General features: G+C 43.2%; 1 protein-coding gene across 1 annotated transcript; it reads left to right on the top strand.

Annotated features, from left to right (window-relative positions):
- The first annotated feature begins 2740 nt into the window (after positions 1-2740).
- Positions 2741-20390, top strand: LOC109879770 (cysteine-rich and transmembrane domain-containing protein 1). Its single transcript, XM_020471936.2, has 3 exons — positions 2741-2945; positions 14156-14485; positions 19217-20390. The coding sequence occupies exons 2-3, from the start codon at positions 14176-14178 to the stop codon at positions 19318-19320; spliced, it is 414 nt and encodes a 137-aa protein (XP_020327525.1). The 5' UTR covers positions 2741-2945; positions 14156-14175; the 3' UTR covers positions 19321-20390.
- Positions 20391-21632: the final 1242 nt, after the last annotated feature.

Raw genomic sequence — 21632 nt, forward strand, 5'->3', positions numbered from 1 at the left:
TACACACAGACACGCACACACTCAATGTTGATGCCACTGAGTCGCCATGGCGAAAGGAGAAACAGCTGCTCAAGTAGCACACACACACACACACATCAGCATGTTCCCCTGTAAGAGTATCTAATAGTTTACTTCTATGACTCTGCTGTCCCACGTTCTCTTTCGGACCAATTGATCACTAGGGTTTGTTCCAAAGAGCACCCTATTCTCTACATAGGGCACTACCTTTGACCAAAGCCCTATGGGCCCTCAGAAGTAGTACACTACAGGCAGTAGGGTGCCATTTGGGATACAAGCTGAGTCTGCCTGGGTAGAAATATATAGGCTTGGGTGTTATTAGTGCTGCTTGCCCAGTCTCATTCAGTGGCTTTGGGAAGAAACTAGATTTTAACAGACAGTATTGAGACAGACACCAAGCTCACTAAATATGGATATTTCACATCAAATGGATCCTATCTCTAGACAAAGCAATAACTTAGGTATGTTGCGATTGCATTGCATCATGTAATAAACCAGAGGAACACAAATATTCATAGCAAAATGGGTCAAAAACCTTGAGACTAATTACGAAAACAGATTATTTTGTAAACTATGTAGACCATTGAGAAATAATGTAGGCCGATGTTGTTTGACTCTCACGAAAGAACAGATGGCCCTTGCAGAAGAGCTTCCTAAGCTTCTGTAAAAAGGCATTTCCTGGTTAAATAAGTTAAAAAAGAACAAAGTAAATAGCAAGACGAAGGGTGGATTGCTACAGTAATGTTGTAAAGTTCTATAATGCTCTTATACAGTATGTCATGTGGGTTGATCTGGTGAGGGGCATTGTGTTGATCTGGTGAGGGGCATGGTGTTGATCTGGTGAGGGGCATGGTGTTGATCTGGTGAGGGGCATGGTGTTTCACGTAATACAATGTCACTTCTGTCATAAAGTATTATAGTACGTGGTCACCTCCAGTGCAGATGAATCCGCCTGTTATCTAGTGAATGTGCTGCTTAAGGGTTTGGATTAGAACACTTGTGTATCTATGGACCACTGACAACAGGGCTGCTGAGTAGAGTTGGTGCTAGGAGCCAGAGTAGAGATAGGGATAGGAGCTAGAGTAGAGATAGGGATAGGAGCTAGAGTAGAGATAGGGATAGGAGCTAGGACCTAGAGTAGAGATATGGATAGGAGCTAGAGTAGAGATAGGGATAGGAGCTAGGACCTAGAGTAGAGATAGGGATAGGAGCTAGAGTAGAGATAGGGATAGGAGCTAGAGTAGAGATGGGGATAGGAGCTAGGACCTGGAGTAGAGATAGGGATAGGAGCTAGAGTAGAGATAGGGATAGGAGCTAGGACCTAGAGTAGAGATAGGGATAGGAGCTAGAGTAGAGATAGGGATAGGAGCTAGAGTAGAGATAGGGATAGGAGCTAGGACCTAGAGTAGAGATAGGGATAGGAGCTAGGACCTAGAGATAGGGATAGGAGCTAGGACCTAGAGTAGAGATAGGGATAGGAGCTAGAGTAGAGATAGGGATAGGAGCTAGGACCTAGAGTAGAGATAGGGATAGGAGCTAGGACCTAGAGTAGAGATAGGGATAGGAGCTAGAGTAGAGATAGGGATAGGAGCTAGGACCTAGAGTAGAGATAAGGATAGGAGCTAGAGTAGAGATAGGGATAGGAGCTAGGACCTAGAGTAGAGATAGGGATAGGAGCTAGAGTAGAGATAGGGATAGGAGCTAGGACCTAGAGTAGAGATAGGGATAGGAGCTAGGACCTAGAGTAGAGATAGGGATCGGAGCTAGAGTAGAGATAGTGCTAGGAGCTAGAGTAGAGATAGTGCTAGGGGCTAGAGTAGAGATAGTGCTAGGGGCTAGAGTAGAGATAGTGCTCGGGGCTAGGAGCTAGAGTAGAGATAGTGGTAGGGGTTAGAGTAGAGATAGTGCTAGGGGCTAGAGTAGAGATAGTGCTCGGGGCTAGGAGCTAGAGTAGAGATAGTGCGAGGGGTTAGGAGCTAAAGTAGAGATAGTGCTTGGGGCTAGGAGCTAGAGTAGAGATAGTGGTAGGGGCTAGGAACTAGAGTAAATATAATGCTAGGGGTTATGGAGCTAGAGTAGAGATTGTGCTAGGGGCTAGGCACTAGAGAAAATACTGGTACAGGAGCTGAGGAGAGTAAGTGAGTGAAGACTGACCTCTGCTGGTGGAAAGAAGGAGTTGCATCTGTAATGGAAATGTTCTGTGTCCCACACCAGGGAATAAGTCTACTCTGTTGTTCATTATATCAAACCCATTCACAAAATCATGAAATCATGTGATTAATGGATACAGTATTATGGGTGGGAGGGGCCATGTCAGGACCTATGACGTGGTAGCCTAAAAAGCACTAGTTTTATCTTCGGTCTATTTATGCTGTATAAACACAATTTCACGTCTGTTTTTTTTGTAGAGTTTTATAAGTTTTGTTGACTCTGTATTAGTTAAATTGACATTTTTATACAGTTAAAAATATATAAATATGAATCAATCAAAGAAGCTAGATAAGGATAAGTAAGGCTTGCTCAATTTATAAGACACATTCACTGTCCTATTTCTGTGTATTTCGTCACATCTTTCTGTGATGTATAATGAATGACCAAGCAAGTCAGATGATCAGTGGTCACCACTTTCCATGAGTCCCATTCACTAGACTCTCACCGCTCTTCGCCCTGATTGGTCCGTGAAACAACGACAATTCACCACAGTCAACCAGTGAAATGTGCTTTCCCTATGCAAACCCCTCGCACCACCATCGGGATGACGTCACGGTTCCCACACAACCGAGAGATACGCACTGAGTTTTAAGACGAGGTGGTCATTCAGTGCGGTAAAAAAAGGACAAGAAATTAGCAATTTAGATCACGCCGAATAGTTTTTTTTTGAAGAGGAGCTTGACTGTCTGTTGATAAGGGATATCATTTCTCTTAAGGTAGGTGATATTATTTTATTGAGCACCATATGTCTGTGAACATTGCCTAACTCGAAGTTGCGGACTGTTGGACAATTGCAACCCGACATCGTTGTTCTTGGGCTGTGGCCCTGTGCAGGTGTTGTATTATTCCATCATTGTCTTGTAGCGAGCACGCAGTGGTCTGTTTCTCCGGAAGCATTGTATCCAACAATACTTTTTGAGATAAATTGCCACTATTGAATGTGAAAGGGAGAAAGTCGTGTCGGATGTATCATTAGCTATGATAGAATTCGTGATACAATGACTTATTTTTATTTAGGCCACTTTAAAAATGTTAAGCTATCGTAGCAAATCAACAATAGGTCTATCTATATACGACGCTGTAGAAAAGAATGGTACCAAGCAGTTAGTTGTTTATAAAGCCGAAGATGCGAGTAAAGTGTTTTGTTCCATTAATATGTCATCAATGCAACAACACTGTAGGCTAACATGAGACCCTCCAACAAAGCTGCAGAGACGCCTGATAATAGACTATTACACAGCGAAGCCTTTTAAATTTAGCCTATAAAGGACGTGGCAGGAAAAATCGACCTAATTGAGAGCGTATTTTAGACTATCAACCGCACAATGTTGAAATATCATCCCAGTTCTTTCCATTTCAACAGTCATCTCTTGATTAGTGTGATCTATGCCCCAGCCGGCTGTGGTTCTACTAGACCTAGTTCACTATTATAACCCTGGACATTTACTCATTTAGGAATGGGATCTTATTGTGTTAGAGAAGTATGTTCCATTCTCTCACCATATACTGGAACCATACACTCAAAGTGTAATCCTGGAACCATACATTAGGGTTGGGCTGTATCCAGTATGTCGTCATACTGTCCTTCTGTCATACCAAGATATATGCTATTACCGGTTTAGTACACAAGGGGGTGCTAAAAGAGGGAAAAAAATTGCATTGGGCGTCTACCAGAATGCTAATAAAATAAGCACAAGTAATAGCGCATTTCAATGGAGGCTGCTAACTACATATGCTAATGAGCACAAACTAAAATAAACAAATTGCAAAGACAGGCAATCCCGCTCATAAAGTTATAAACTCAGCAAAAAATGAAACGTCTCTTTTTCAGGACCCTGTCTTTCAAAGATAATTTGTAAAAATCCAAATAACTTCACAGATCTTCATTGTAAAGGGTTTAAACACTGTTTCTCATGCTTGTTCAATGAACCATACACAGTTAATGAACATGCACCAGTGGAACGATTTTTAAGACACTAACAGCTTGCAGACGGTAGGCAATTAAGGTCAAAGTTATGAAAACTTAGGACACTAAAGATGCCTTTCTACTGACTCTGAAAAACACCAAAAGAAAGATGCCCGAGGTCCCTGCTCATCTGCATGAACATGCCTTAGGCATGCTGCAAGGAGGCATGAGGACTGCAGATGTGGCCAGGGCAATAAATTGCAATGTTTGTACTTTGAGACGCCTAAGACAGCGCTACAGTGAGACAGGACGGACAGCTGATCATCCTCGCAGTGACAGACCACGTGTAACAACACCTGCACAGGATCGGTACATCCGAACATCACACCTGCGGGACAGGTACAGGATGGCAACAACAACTGCCCGAGTTATAACAGAAACGCACAATCCCTCCATCAGTGCTCAGACTTCCACAATAGGCTGAGAGAGGCTGGACTGAGGGCCTGTAGGCCTACTGTAAGGCAGGTCCTCACCAGAAATAACCGGCAACAATGTTGCCCATGAGCACAAACCCACCGTTGCTGGACCAGACAGGACTGGCAAAAAGTGATCTTTTTGTTGCGGTTTTGTCTCACCAGGGGTGATGGTCAGATTTGCGTTTATCGTCGAAGGAATGAGCGTTACACCGAGGCCTGTACTCTGGAGCGGGATCGATTTGGAGGTGTAAGGTCCGTCATGGTCTGGGGCGGTGTGTCACAGCATCATCAGACTGAGCTTGTTGTCATTGCAGGCAATCTCAACGCTGTGCGTTACAGGGAAGATATCCTCCGTCATGTAGTACCTTTCCTGCAGTCTCATCCTGACAGGACCCTCCAGCATGACAATGCCACCAGCCATACTGCTCGTTCTGTGCGTGATTTCCCGCAAGACAGGAATGACAGTGTTCTGCCGTGGCCAGTGAAGATCCCGGATCTCAATTCCATTGAGCACTTCTGAGACCTGTTGAATCGGAGGGTGAGGGCTAGGGCCATTCCCCCCAGAAATGTCTGGGAACTTGCATGTGCCTTTGTAACAGTATAACTTTAGACCGTCCCCTCGCCCATACCCGGGCGCGAACCAGGGACCCTCTGCACACATCAATAACAGTCACCCTCGAAGCATCGTTACCCATCGCTACACAAAAGCCACGGATCTTGCAGAGCAAGGGGAACCACTACTTCAAGGTCTCAGAGCAAGTGACGTCACCGATTGAAACACTATTTAGCGCGTACCACCGCTAACTAAGCTAGTTGTTTCACATCCGTTACACCTTGGTGGAAGAGTGGGGTAACATCTCACAGCAAGAACTGGCAAATCTGGTGCAGTCCACGAGGATGAGATGCACTTCAGTACTTAATGCAGCTGGTGGCCACACCACATACTGACTGCTACTTTTGATTTTGACCCCCCTTTGTTCAGGGACACGTTATTCAATTTCTGTTAATCACATGTCTGTGGAACTTGTTCAGTTTATGTCTGTTGTTGAATCTTGTTATGTTCAGACAAATATTTCCACATGTTAAATTTGCTGAAACTAAACGCAGTTGACAGTGAGAGGACGTTTCTTTTTTTGCTGAGTTTACATGTATAGGTAGGAGCTACTGAATGTCATTTTTGGTGAGTTTGGACATTTACAAGCGAATGTGAACGAGAGACATTGTGCAAATGAACAAAGTTTTGATGCATGCTTGTCTGAAGGAAGAACAGCATGAGGACAGGAGAAGCATGTGTAGGCTACACACTGTCTGTGTGTAGTCGCTAGGGCAACGGGCTTGTGCTCTGCTCGGAGATGAGGGGAGGGGAGAAAAAAATGCAAGGAAATCAAGATGGTGGCAGCTGTACAAATAACTAATCTAAAGAGCTTTGACTTTGCCAACACGGCAGAAAGTTAACACAATATGAAGTCACCATATTCATTCAGATTAGTTCAGCCACTTACTTAGATTAACTAGCAAGTTAAACTCAGGGGTCTCATTAATGCAGGAAAAAAGGATTAAACGCGTAAGAAATATGTTGCTGTGTTTTGTAAACACAGATGTAAAATGCTTCTTATTGTAATTTTAGCTTGGCATCAGACTAATTGTCATGTTCTGACCTAAGTCCCTTTGTTTTGTCTTTTGTTTTAGTATGGTCAGGGCGTGAGTTGGGTGGGTGGGTTGTCTGTTAGTTTTTCTATGATTTTCTATGTTTGGCATGGTATGGTTCTCAATCAGAGGCAGCTGTCAATCGTTGTCCCTGATTGAGAACCATATTTAGGTAGCCTGTTTTCCATTGTGTTTTGTGGGTGGTTGTTTTCAGTCTTTGTGTGTCTACACCAGACAGAACTGTTCCGGTTGTTTTCAGTCTTTGTGTGTCTCCACCAGACAGAACTGTTCCGGTTGTTTCCAGTCTTTGTGTGTCTCCACCAGACAGAACTGTTCCGGTTGTTTCCAGTCTTTGTGTGTCTCCACCAGACAGAACTGTTCCGGTTGTTTCCAGTCTTTGTGTGTCTGCACCAGACAGAACTGTTCCGGTTGTTTCCAGTCTTTGTGTGTCTCCACCAGACAGAACTGTTCCGGTTGTTTCCAGTCTTTGTGTGTCTCCACCAGACAGAACTGTTCCGGTTGTTTCCAGTCTTTGTGTGTCTCCACCAGACAGAACTGTTCCGGTTGTTTCCAGTCTTTGTGTGTCTGCACCAGACAGAACTGTTCCGGTTGTTTCCAGTCTTTGTGTGTCTGCACCAGACAGAACTGTTCCGGTTGTTTCCAGTCTTTGTGTGTCTCCACCAGACAGAACTGTTCCGGTTGTTTTGTTATTCAGTGTTCAGTTTACTTTATTAAAAAGATGAACACGTACAAACGCTGCGCATTGGTCCTCACCTCCTTCCACCGACAGCCGTTACACTAATGTTGTGCTTCAGTTACGGATGAGAATTCAGGAACTGGCATTCTGTCAGCAGACAGCGCTCCGACTGATGTGTTGCCTATTTTCTCCTGTACTTTTCAAATCAAATCAAATTTATTTATATAGCCCTTCGTACATCAGCTGATATCTCAAAGTGCTGTACAGAAACCCAGCCTAAAACCCCAAACAGCAAGCAATGCAGGTGTAGAAGCACGGTGGCTAGGAAAAACTCCCTAGAAAGGCCAATACCTAGGAAGAAACCTAGAGAGGAACCAGGCTATGTGGGGTGGCCAGTCCTCTTCTGGCTGTGCCGGGTGGAGATTATAACAGAACATGGCCAAGATGTTCAAATGTTCATAAATGACCAGCATGGTCGAATAATAATAATCACAGTGGTTGTAGAGGGTGCAACAGGTCAGCACCTCAGGAGTAAATGTCACTTCATAGCCGATCATTCAGAGTATCTCTACCGCTCCTGTTGTCTCTAGAGAGTTGAAAACAGCAGGTCTGGGACAGGTAGCACGTCCGGTGAACAGGTCAGGGTTCCATAGGCGCAAGCAGAACAGTTGAAACTGGAGCAGCAGCACGACCAGGTGGACTGGGGACAACAAGGAGTCATCGAGGGAGAGGGGGAGTGAGCGAGAGAGTGTACATACCTAAATTCACACAGGACACCGGATAAGACAGGTGAAATACTCCAGATATAACAGACTGACCCTAGCCCCCGACACAAACTATTGCAGCATAAATACTGGAGGCTGAGACAGGAGGGGTCAAGAGACACTGTGGCCCCGTCCGGCGATACCCCTGGAGAGGGCCAACCAGGCAGGATATAACCCCACCCACTTTGCCAAAGCACATCCCCCACACCACTAGAGGGATATCTTCAATCACCAACTTACTCTATCCTGAGACCGAGTATAGCCCACAGAGATCTCTCCCACGGCACAACCCAAGGGGGGGGCGCCAAACCGGACAGAAAGATCAAGTCAGTGACTCAACACACTCAAGTGGCGCACCCCTCCTAGGGATGGCATGGAAGAGCACCAGTAAGCCAGTGACTCAGCCCCTGTAATAGGGTTTGGGCCAGACTACACTCAATCATAGGACCTACTGAAGAGATGAAAGGTCGAGACCGAGTCTGCGTCTCTCACATGAATAGGCAGACCACTCCATAAAAATTTTGCTCTATAGGAGAAAGCCCTGCCTTCAGCTGTTTGCTTAGAAATTCTAGGAACAATATCGGAAACATAGCCCATGTAATGCTTTGTAGGTTAGCAGTAAAACCTTTAAATCAGCCCTTGCCTTAACAGGAAGCCAGTGTAGAGAGGCTAGCACTGGAGTAATATGATAATTTTTTTTTAGTTCTAGTCAGGATTCTAGCAGCCTTGTTTAGCACTAACTGAAGTTTATTTAGTGCTTTATCCGGGTAGCTGGAGAGTAGAGCATTGCAGTAGTCTAACCTAGAAGTGACAAAAGCATGGATACATTTTTCTGCATCATTTTTGGACATAACGTTTCTGATGTTTGCAATGTTATGTAGATGGAAAAAGCTATCCTTGAAACAGTCTTGATATGTTTGTCAAAAGAGAAATCAGGGTCCAGAGTAACGCCGAGGTCCTTCACAGTTTTATTTGAGACGACTGTACAACCATCAAGATTAATTGTAAGACCCGACAGCAGATCCCTTTGTTTCTTGGGACCTAGAACAAGCATCTCTGTTTTGTCCGAGTTTAAAAGTAGAACATTTACCGCCATCCACTTCCTTATGTCTGAAACACAGGTTTTTCAGTGACAAGAACATTGTTTGTTTGTGCTCATAAAGCACACAAGTTACAGTGTTTGCCTATAGTCTGAAATTGACAGTGTTTGCCTATAGTCTGAAATTGACAGTGGGAAACTTGGTTAGTAGATTATTAGATTGATAAGCGTGAGTGAGCAGTGACGCCTGTTTGAATGAGTTATTAGATCGTTAAATTGATAAGCATTAGTGCACAGTGACGCCTGTTTGAACAAGTGTATTAGATTAATGGCCATTTGCTGGTTTTGCCCCTACTTTTAACCACCCACACACACCTGCATACGCACAACCTGAATACATACACACACCTACATATGTAACCATGGTTTCTCCTTCTGAAAATAATCTGTGGCACAACCTCTTCCAGGTCCTGATGATTATAATAATATGGTTATTATGTGCTAAAACAGCAAGGAGTTCCTTCTTACTAAAGCCAATTCTAAAGTATAGTTTCACCAGTCTTCTAACTGAGGCATTTCATCGGTGGTGAGCACACAGAAAGGGACAGGGAGACATGCAGTTACCCCATACTTTAATCTTCAAATATACCTGTGACTTCATTTAAAAAAAATTGACTTTATTCTACAAATTTTGACTTTATTTTCGAAATTACATTTTAAGTTTATTCTCGAAATATTGAAGCAAAAAAACCCTGCTGACTTACAATAGAAAACGTGGCTTCTGTCAACACACAGCTGGACACACCTGCTCCCTCTTAATCCTGTTGGGCTATTTACAAACAAACACATGACTGGCTCAGCTGTTCTGGGTAATCTTCATAATGTCATCTGCTTTATCTGCTAACGTATTGTTGACTGCAGGTATTTACTTAAGTAGCTATGAATATTCAAATGTGTTGAAAAATTTCCAAGAAATAGATTCAACGATATTGAAAAAGGGTCTTCAGTTGTGCAGAAGTCTCTCTCCCACAGTTGGGTCTTTGTTTTTCAGATTTCAGTTTTATACTGAGATCACTCTCTATAAAACTGTATGGTATTCGGTATTTGGGGTATTTGGGATATTTGGAAATGTTTTCAATACTGTTGAAACAATTTTTTTGTCTGTTCAGCTGTTTCGATCCTTGGTTTGAGCTTTACTAATCGTCCGTGACTTTTACTTGGTTCAACCTAAAACTGTGCAACTGAAGACCTAGCTGTTTGTACCACTACCAAGTCATTCAATTATATTTATGTAAAGGGTGGGTTGAATGGAGAGATAACAGAGGCAAACTCTAGCTTTTCACTGGGGAAAATGAGTCAATGTGGTGCAGGATTTTCCAGGTGACAGGTGAGCCAGGAACAGGTGAGGTCCGTTTTGCCTGATGACTATAATATGGATCAGGGAGAAGGAGGTTAGAGGGGTCATGTGGTGTTGTTTTAGATGCCAGTTTCTATGAGTATACACTACCGTTCCAAAGTTTGGGGTCACTTAAAAATGTCCTTGTTTTTGAAAGAAAATAAATAAATTGTCAATTTAAAATAACATCAAATTGATCAGAAATACAGTGTATACATTGTTACTGTTGTAAATGACTATTGTAGCTGTAAACGGCAGATTTTTATGGAATATCTACATAGGCGTACGGAGGCCCATTATCAGCAACCATCACTCCTGTGTTCCAATGGCACGTTGTGTTAGCTAATCCAAGTTTATCATTTTAAAAGGCTAATTGATCATTAGAAAACCATTTTGCAATTATGTTAGCACAGCTGAAAACTGTTGTCCTGATTTAAAGAAGCAATAAAACTGGCCTTCTTTAGACTAGTTGAGTATCTGGAGCATCAGCATCTGTGGGTTCGATTACAGGCACAAAATGGCCAAAGACCTTTCTTCTGAAACCCGTCAGTCTATTTTTGTTTTGAGAAATGAAGGCTATTCCATGCGAGAAATTGCCAAGAAATTGAAGATCTCGTACAAGGCTGTGTACTACTCCCTTCACAGAACAGTGCAAACAGGCTCTAACCAGAATAGAAAGAGGAGTGGGAGGCCCCGGTGCACAACTGAGCAAGAGGACAAGTACATTAGTGTGTCTAGTTTGAGAAACAGATGCCTCACAAGTCCTCAACTGGCAGCTTCATTAAATAGTACCCGCAAAACACCAGTCTCAACGTCAACAGTGAAGAGGCGACTCTGGGATGCTGGCCTTCTAGGCAGAGTTGCAAAGAAAAAGCCATATCTCAGACTGGCCAATGAAAATAACAGATTGGCTTAAGAACACACACTGGATAGAGGAATTTTGCCATGAAGACCAGCATCCCGGAGTTGCCTCTTCACTGTTGACATTTCTAAGTGACCCCAAACTTTTGAACGGTAATGTATATGTGAGTGTGTTGTGTTAGCTAATGAGCTCACATGGGGAATAGTCAGGTAGATAATACAATACATCTACCTACAGTTCAGCTGTAGTTTTAGTGATGTTACCTGTCTCCTGAGTTACAGATCAGCTGTAGTTTTAGTGATGTTACCTGTCTCCTGAGTTAGCTAGGCTCCCAGATTAGCTGTAGTTTTAGTGATGTTACCTGTCTCCTGAGTTAGCTAGGCTTCCAGATCAGCTGTAGTTTTAGTGATGTTTCCTGTCTCCTGAGTTACAGATCAGCTGTAGTTTTAGTGATGTTACCTGTCTCCTGAGTTAGCCAGGCTTCCAGATCAGTTGTAGTTTTAGTGGTTTTTGAATTCAGTACAATACCTTTGTTTGACAATCCTACTGTGTGTGTGTGTGTGTGTGGTCAACCTCTATTACACACACAACTCGACAACAGATGGTAGGTAAAAAGTGTGTACAGGTGATGTTTTTATTTAACTTTATTTAAGTCAGTTAATGACGGCCTAGCAACAGTGGGTTAACTGCCTTGTTCAGGGGCAGAATGACAGATTTAGATCTAGCAACCTTTCGGTTACTGGCCCAACGCTCTAACCACTAGGCTATCTGCCGGGTTTAATAACCCTTCAGGTCACATCAGGTCACACACAGAATGTGTGGTGATTATTCATATTTTCAGCAGGCGAAGATTAGGACTACTCACAACACACAGATTACAGGAAGATTAGGACTACTCACAACACACAGATTACAGGAAGATTAGGACTACTCACAACACACAGATTACAGGAATATTAGGACTACTCACAACATACAGATTACAGGAATATTAGGACTACTCACAACACACAGATTACAGGAATAGTAGGACTACTCACAACATACAGATTACAGGAATATTAGGACTACTCACAACACACAGATTACAGGAATAGTAGGACTATTCAAAACACACAGATTACAGGAATAGTAGGACTACTCACAACATACAGATTAGAGGAAGTCAAGTTATGCCAGGTTAAAAATGTAAAGAAAATATTCCTCTTGATCTGACTGGTCTCAATTTGGAATTTGTGGTTTTCTAGCATGTTCTTAGTAGACCGCTAGGGCCCTGTGTTTTGGATAATCATCTGACCCACTCCAGCCTCCCTAGAACCTCATTTATCACCTGATTTACTTAACAAAAGGCCTGTCTCTAATAGGAGGTCCATGCGTCCTCTGTCACTAGCTAGTTAGGTAGTAACTACACACAATAATACCGAAGACTGTCAGCATGTAAAGAAGCTAGTTAGCTGTAAAACATTTATGAGTCTACAATCTCACCATGTTCAACCTGCAGATTAATGTGCCTCAGAGTGGAGTTTGACCTTGGCAACTGCACCATGCAATGCACCCTGGACTGAAGAGGCAGACGGACAGGAGAAATGTTAGACCCTCTGTTAAATGAAAACTTTCTTGAGATAGGAATATCGTAAAAAAATATGATGAATGGCTCATTCTCGAGAAGACAACCAGCCAGTATTGAAATCTGACATGTATGATAGACTTTTTACATCTGAAAGTCATATTCCTATTGACTTCCAGTGTAGTGAGAGACTTTATCATGGTGCTACGTCATACCGGACAGATTTCTACCTGCTTGAACGCCAATAACTCAGATACACATGAAAACCTAGAAATGACCCAGAGATGATCTGGTCAGGTGATGTTCTCCAGGTTGTGAGTGGGAGGGAGTGGGGGTGGGAGGGAGGAAGGGAGGGACTGACTGACGCTCGGCTTTAGGTATTTACAGCAAACACTGTGTGTGTGAAAATAGCCCAGCGAGGGATGGAGGGACAGTACCCAATTCCTTTCTGTCCCGCAGTTTGTTGTGCTGTGGCATTCCCAGCTGATGGGGGAGAGGCAGTGTTTCACTACTCAACAGACCCAGCGTAGGGCTTAATGGTCTTCTAGGCCGACAATCTAAACCAGCAGAATGTTTTACATGTACGTCTACCTTGTTACATAGACTTTTTATTTCTTGAGTCCGCTCGCTCACACACAGCTAGTAGTCACAGCCAGTAGCTACTTCATTGTTTTACAGTGTGTATTATTTACTCCGTTTACTGTGTTTTAGTGTCTCCTTACTCTGTGTGTGTGTGTGTGTGTGTGTGTGTGTGTGTGTGTGTGTGTTAGCTGGGTAGAGAGCAGAGAGGCTAGGCCACTCCATTTCAGGTTCAGGGGTGTGAGTCACGATGCACTCAGGCTTTGTATGGTCCTAATGCCCACCGTTGCCTTGTCACATTCCAATAATACAACTTGGAGGGACAATGGCCCCTGGCCATGCGGATGACTTACACAGGGAAACCGGTGATACACCAGTGATACTAAGGTTATTAACCTGGTTATTAACCTCTACTACTGGAGAGCTTTGCTCCAGACCTTCTGGCACAAAAGCCTGCACTGCCTGTAGCTGTTCAGGAGTAGGGTTGACCAGCCCTGACCTAGTTCATAGCTCTCTGTGGGGGGAACCTTTTATGTTCTAGAAACGTGTGTTGTCGTGGCAACAGTTAAATCACCAAGGGCCTCTTTTCAGAATGTCTTTAACTATGGACTCCTGGCCAACCGCTGGCTAATGGGACTCCTAAGGCCTCCGTGCCATGACAACCACTGGCTAATGGGACTTCTAGGGACTCCTGGCCATGACAACCGCTGGCTAATGGGACTCCTAAGGCCTCCGTGCCATGACAACCACTGGCTAATGGGACTTCTAGGGACTCCTGGCCATGACAACCACTGACTACTGGGACTCTTATCTCCGTCCTGTGTTGACTTTGCAGGGCTGTGAAACTGCAACAATACTTTTGTTTGTCCCTCTCCTCCTCCAATCTCTCCTTTTTTTCCATTTACTTTCATAAATGGTCCTTCCTCATTCTCTCTCAGTTCAGTTACATTCAAATTAGCTCTCCCTCTCCTCCTTTCCCCTCTCTTTCTCCAGGTGTCTCTGTTGTCTAGCAGATGAATTTTGAGCAGCCTCCTCCGTACCAGGGCCCAGGCCCCACGGCCCCCGGTTACCCTGCGCAGGGCTATCCTCAGCAGGGATACCCTCCCCAGGGCTACCCCGTCAACATGGAGCAGCCTGGTGGATTCCCTCCTCAAAACCCGGCCTACCCCAACTACCCTGGTGGCCCTGGGGGCCCTCCTGGACCCTACCCTGGCCAGGGACAAGCAGGCCCCTACCAGGGGGCGTACCCAGGACAGCCTCAGTTTGGATGGCAGGGAGGACCACCCCCAGGACCCATGTATGGAGAGGCACCCAAAAACACAGGTGAGAAAGAGGGGGAAGGAGGGGAGGAAGTGAAGAGAGGGGAGAAGAGGAGTGAGGAAGGGAGGGGAGGAAGATAAGCACGAGAAGGTGATGGGAGGAAGAGGAGAGGGAGAAAGGGAGGGGTGGAGAGGGTAGGATAGGATATTGTTTGCCTTGACTACTTGGTATGCAAAGAGACTGGATGTGCTTTGGGAACAATGTTGTTTATACCAGTGGTTCTCAAACCTCTCCTTGGGGACCCCAAGCCGTTCCAAGTATTTGATATTTTCTATAGCTAGCACACCTGATTCAACTAGTCATCGAGCCATTGACTAGGTGAATCAGATGAGCTACTTCAGGCCCTTGACTAGGTGAATCAGGTGAGCTACTTCAGGCCCTTGACTAGATTAATCAGATGAGCTACTTCAGGCCCTTGACTAGATTAATCAGATGAGCTACTTCAGGCCCTTGACTAGGTGAATCAGATGAGCTACTTCAGGCCCTTGACTAGGTGAATCAGGTGAGCTACTTCAGGCCCTTGACTTGGTGAATCAGGTGAGCTACTTCAGGCCCTTGACTTGGTGAATCAGGTGAGATACGTCAGGCCCTTGACTAGGTGAATCAGATGAGCTACTTCAGGCCCTTGACTTGGTGAATAAGATGAGATACTTCAGGCCCTTGACTAGGTGAATCAGATGAGCTACTTCAGGCCCTTGACTTGGTGAATCAGATGAGATACTTCAGGCCCTTGACTAGGTGAATCAGATGAGCTACTTCAGGCCCTTGACTAGATTAATCAAATGAGCTACTTCAGGCCCTTGACTAGGTGAATCAGATGAGCTACTTCAGGCCTTGACTAGGTGAATCAGATGAGCTACTTCAGGCCCTTGACTAGGTGAATCAGATGAGCTACTTAAGGCCCTTGACTAGATTAATCAGATGAGGTATTTCAGGCCCTTGACTTGGTGAATCCAGTACATTCACTGGGAACCAGTGGTTCAGACAGTTCTGACTAGGGCTGAAAAGCTACCAGTAATTTACCAGAATCTTCAGTAATTTAGGTAATTAACAGAACATCTATGGCAATCTATCATCGATTTGGTAATTTATACTTGAATATGTTTTCAAAAAATGTATTCATATAGTGCCTTCGGAAAGTATTCAGACCCCTTGACTTTTTCCACATTTTGTTACTTTACAGCCCCATTCTAAAAATTATGTACATTTTTTCCCCCTCAATCTACACACAATACCCCATAATGACATCACAGTACCCCATAATGACATCACAGTACCACATAATGACAAAGCAAAAACAGGTTTTTATACATTTGTATACACCAGTTTGATGCCAAAGCATTGATGCCAAGGACATACTGACGTAGTCAAATGAATAGGTGTGTAAAAAGATAAAGGATATTTCATGCTGAAACCCTCATACTTAACACATATGGTATTCACTAAGTTGATAGTTAATATTTGCGACTCATTTGAGGAAACCAGGCGTTTAAATATAAACTCTTTTTTTTTTTTTTTTTGGGGGCAGAAATGACTTCTGGAACATGTGAACTTTCATGTGCCTTAATAACAAACTTGTATGCATCTGTAAATACGAATACAATTGTTAAATTACGAGCCTAGTTGGTTTAGCCACTGAAAAAGACCTTCCAGCTAGCCATGATTGGCTGAGATAATGGTTGGGCTGGACATTCCAAGATATGAGTTCGGATTGGTCTGCCATGTAGGGCGCTTCTGTCTATAACATGAGTTGGTCAATATGTGTAGGTAATCCTTTCTAACGCATATTTTTTGAAAGATATCATGTAGTAGAACTGCAAACATGTTGGTCTCCACTTTCTGGAGGACTGGGTTTTGAAATCAGTTGAATGCCCGGTGGAATTAGAGAAGGATAGCTAAGGAGATGGAGAAAATTCAGGCTTTTGATTGCAAATATGCAGACGGAGTCAAAAAGAGAACGCACAGAAGGCTGTTGTGTAAACCACCTGTCTCCTGATTACATCTTCAAACTAAGGCAACTGTGACAGAGAGGGAGAAGCGTCCATCCATGTATACGGGTAAGATAGTCTAGCTTGCTACATTTTCAGATATTACACGTTTCTAATTTTGTCAAAGTCATTTTCATTTCAGTTAAAGCGTACTGCTAGATATTTAGCTAATGTTACCTGGCTGGCTCGCTAGCTAGTAATATTATTTGTGTCTCAGAGCCATTTGCATTGCTAGTTATAGCTAGCTAGCTAACATTGAACCTGGTTAGTTAGCTACCTGCAGATTCATGCAGGGTAGTAATGTTATGAGATGGGATTATGGTTCATAGCTAGCTACATTAGACTCCATTACGCAAGTACCAATTTGAATAGAATGTTAACGATGTCGCTGCGACAACTGTCGATAGATGTAGCTGGTAAATTCGCTCTGGCTATGTACTCCGATTCCAGAGCGCAGAATAACTGACGAATTTACAAACGCTTAACACCCGCTGAATATGGCTGGTGTCAGTAAAAAAGCATGATTAAATTGTTGCCAGCAGCACAGTTGCAGTCACCAATGCTCTGGATATCATAAAAACAGCCTAATCAGCTCTGCTAAGGCGAGTAAAATGGGCAGAGTGAGCTGTTCCTTCATTTGTGTCTGGAAGTAGCTAGCCAACGTTAGCTTGGGTGCTTGACTGTTGTTGTTAGGTTAGAACGCTCAGATCAACCCTACTCCTTTGCCAGAGTGTCCAGTGTGCATTCTGAATGCTCCGAGAGCAAAACGCTCTGAGTTACGAACGCCTGGAGCACACTCTGAGCAAACGTTGGTGCTCCAGATTGGATTTACGAACACACCCCTAGTATAAACCAGCCTTTAGTCATGAAATCTTTGGTTGTTTAGTACATGGCCTCACATGTAAATCCTTAAAGAGCTGGGCGGGGATAAAGCTTAAGAAGGTGTGAACGATGCGGAATGGGTGTAGACAAAGAGCTCTCCAGTAGTAGTACCAAAACATTCAAGGTCCATTTTCTCAAAAGTGAGGTTACAAGTTTATCAACTTTCAAAACAGAATTACTTTCCCAATGTTCCTCAAATGTAGTGTATGATATACAATTTTCTAGCTATTTATTTCACGTGAAAAACACATTTTCAAATTTTGCTACATAAGCCTGAATTGATCCACGTTGGTTAAATGTAGGGTAATGTTTTACAGCTTTTGTCATTCAATTTATTTTAAAATCCTCGTATTTAATGATTTCATATATTTTACGTGTGATAAACCCTCACAGAGGGCCAGAGATAATTACAGATAAGTACCCAAAAGGGTCACTAGATAGATGTCATGTAACATCTTTGAAAGATACCAAAATTCTGGTAGTTTGCTGGTAAAATCTGAATGTTTCCAGTAATACACCCTCCCTTTGCAACCCTAATTCTAACACAATCGTCTTTCATTCAGTAAGTTTCCATTACCTCTGCTATTAGGATTGGCAAGTATTAGGATTGGCAAGTATTAGGCTATTCAAAGGTCAATTTCCCTACATCAAGGTAATTTATTTTGATAGCGGCGAAAGTAAAAGATTAACGAGGCTGTTTTATATTGTCCTTTTTATATCAGTATCCTGGTGTGTGTTCTTAAAGTGGAAGGTTTTTTATGTTGAAGCTAATCACATTATAGCCAGATCAGTTTCTGCTTGAATCAACTATTTTGTCCTGGTCATACCATGATTAAAGGGGCATTGTTTTAAAGGAGTTAAAGCAGGAAGTGAACTTTCCAGACTGCCCTTTGTTTGTTTATCTGTATAAGACCCTCTCAGCGGTGAATAGTGGACTGCCCCTTTAAGAAACCAGGCAATGGGAGGTTAATGCTGCATTCAAACCAAGTGGGAGGTGGAAATGTACTAGTTGTGAAGTCGTAAATACTAGTTGGATGCATTTCTGTGCTTTGAACTTGAGAAACACTGATTGGCTAATGGCCAACAATTTGCCTAAGCCATAAACTAAAGTACAGCTATCACGCTTGTAAACAAATTATAGTGTTAAAAAAAACATTAATAGATTGCTTTTTATAAATACATTTTTGTTGCACTAAACTGCCGAGAACTGCTGTTTATCAAGGTCATTTCCTTAATAGATGACGTCAGAGGTCAGAATGTTGGAGAAGTGGGAGTTCAGGATGATAGATGAGTTTCACACTAGTAATTACCAGTTGGAGGGCCATTCAAATAGATTTTTTCTAGTTGTACTTGGTAAATACTATCTTCCCACTTGGTTATGAATGCAGCATAACTTACTGCCTGGCAACTGTTGCTAGAGAGCAGTCCCTTTCTACTGCGGCAGTACCTTGTCACTCAGGTAACACATAGCTTACCTCACTCATTCAAGATGGCAGCCTTCAGAAGTTTTGTGTGTGTGTGTGTACACATGAATGACTAACAGCAAATGTACCAAAGATAACAAGAAGAGTAGGTTGTTAGGCCGACGTGTCTGTCACGTGAGTATTCCAAAGGTGGCAGGTAGCCTAGCGGTTAGAGTTGGGCCAGTAACTTAAAGGTTGTTGGTCTGAATTCCCAAGCCAACAAGGTGAAAAATCTGTCTGTACCCTTGAGCAGGTCTATTAATCATACTATATGGCTGACCCTGTAAAATAACACATTTTACTGCACTTTTCCGGTGTTTGTGACAATAAAACATGTTTTACTGGCAGTTGTAAAGGTTTAACTTTAAGTGAATGTCTACCTCTCTTTCTCCTCTCTCTAGTGTACGTGGTGGAGGAGAGGAGAAGAGATGATTCAGGCGACACGTGTCTGACTGCCTGTTGGACGGCTCTCTGCTGCTGCTGCTTGTGGGACATGCTCACATAACGTCTGACCCCTGACATTTACCTTTGACCCTTACCTGCTCTGACCCTTACCCTTGGCCTCCTAACCCTTAACGCAAAGTCCCTTTCATCTTAACCTAACCTTTGACCCCTGAGTCTAAACCACTGACCCAGTCTCACCTAACACACTATCCCTCCATCTGCCCTTACCACCTTAATCCTTCTCTCTCTCCTTAACCTTTGCACTCCTGCTGTCCAGCCCCAACCCCCATACCTCCTGACCCATGGTAGCATTATATGATAACCTCTTATCTTTTTGTGCTCCCACACCTGACCTAGCCCCTCCCAGGGCTGTGCTCTGCCCTGTAAACGGTGTATGTTCTATAAATCTCAGGCGCTGTACTGTAGATAATGCTTCTTGTGGAACACAAACTCCTGCTCAAAGACGACACACAGAATATGCACTCAGATCTCAGGCGTTCTGCTGTAGACGACACACATGCATGCATACACGCTCTCTCCTGGGCACTTTAACCTCTTACCTCTGCAAGGTACTTCTCCTGCCTCCCTCCATCCCTCCTCCACAACAAACCTCTAGTCAAACCACCCCTTATTCCCTACACCATAAATCCTAAAACACCATATCAAATGACTCTCTATCTACGCCATATCAGTCATGGCTACCTAGACCAATGGAAGCCAGTAAGCTACAGTGTCCCCCCACCCCCCTGTCAACCCCCCACTGTACGATGCTGAAGTTTGAACCGTCCTCTCTGTTATGTTTGCACAACAGCTACTGTTGTGCAAACAGCTACTGCCTGTTTTTCTTAGGATGAATCCTATGACAACAAATTGAATGCATTTTGAAAGACGATGACAATGAAAATGTCATGTTTAATTTCATGTAATATTGTTCCTATGCTTGCAACATTTCTTCCTGTTTGAGTGTTTTAATCCTGAATGAATATGATTTGATTGCTATTTTCTTTTTAATACCCTCATTCCTTGAAGGAGAGAACATGAAACATTTTTTAAATGGTGAATGTTTATGTAGATGACTTTGCCTTACATGAGAATCTTGCGTTAAGAATAAATTATTCCCAAAACAGTCAACATTGTCTGGTGTCTTTCATTGTCTGGTGGTCTTAGAGTCAGTAGAGGTAGTATCCGGTGTGTGTTTTACTGGAGAGGTCGTATCTGGTGGTCTTAGTCAGTAGAGGTAGTATCTGGTGTGTGTTATACTGGAGAGGTCGTATCTGGTATGTGTTTTACTGGAGAGGTAGTATCTGGTGTGTGTTTTACAGTAGAGGTAGTATCTGGTGTGTGTTTTACTGAAGAGGTCGTATCTGGTGTGTGTTTTACAGTGGAGGTAGTATCTGGTGTGTGTTTTACTGTGGAGGTAGTATCTGGTGTGTGTTTTACTGGAGAGGTAGTATCTGGTATGTGTTTTACAGTGGAGGTAGTATCTGGTATGTGTTTTACAGTGGAGGTAGTATCTGGTGTGTGTTTTACTGGAGAGGTAGTATCTGGTATGTGTTTTACAGTGGAGGTAGTATCTGGTGTGTGTTTTACAGTAGAGGTAGTATCTGGTGTGTGTGTTTTACAGTGGAGGTAGTATCTGGTGTGTGTTTTACTGGAGAGGTCGTATCTGGTATGTGTGTTTTACAGTGGAGGTAGTATCTGGTGTGTGTGTTTTACAGTAGAGGTATCTGGTGTGTGTTTTACTGTAGTAGAGGTAGTATCTGGTGTGTGTTTTACTGGAGAGGTAGTATCTGGTGTGTGTTTTACTGGAGAGGTAGTATCTGGTGTGTGTTTTACAGTAGAGGTAGTATCTGGTGTGTGTTTTACTGTAGTAGAGGTTGTATCTGGTGTGTGTGTTTTACAGTGGAGGTAGTATCTGGTGTGTGTTTTACTGGAGAGGTAGTATCTGGTGTGTGTTTTACTGGAGAGGTAGTATCTGGTGTGTGTTTTACAGTAGAGGTAGTATCTGGTGTGTGTTTTACTGTAGTAGAGGTAGTATCTGGTGTGTGTTTTACTGTAGTATAGGTAGTATCTGGTGTGTGTGTGTGTGTTTTACTGTATGTGTAGTATCTGGTGTGTGTTTTACTGTAGTAGAGGTAGTATCTGGTGTGTGTTTTACTGTAGTATAGGTAGTATCTGGTGTGTGTGTGTGTTTTACTGTATGTGTAGTATCTGGTGTGTGTTTTACTGTAGTAGAGGTTGTATCTGGTGTGTGTTTTACAGTATAGGTAGTATCTGGAACATGTTTTACTGTAGTTGAGGTTGTGAGTGTGTTTATAGATTTCGATCGTTAGTAATTGGTTCCAGGATAGATCCGAGTCTTTTTATACTGCT

Source organism: Oncorhynchus kisutch, linkage group LG15 (genome assembly GCF_002021735.2).
Source record: "Oncorhynchus kisutch isolate 150728-3 linkage group LG15, Okis_V2, whole genome shotgun sequence".
Classification (NCBI taxonomy): Eukaryota; Metazoa; Chordata; class Actinopteri; order Salmoniformes; family Salmonidae; genus Oncorhynchus; species Oncorhynchus kisutch.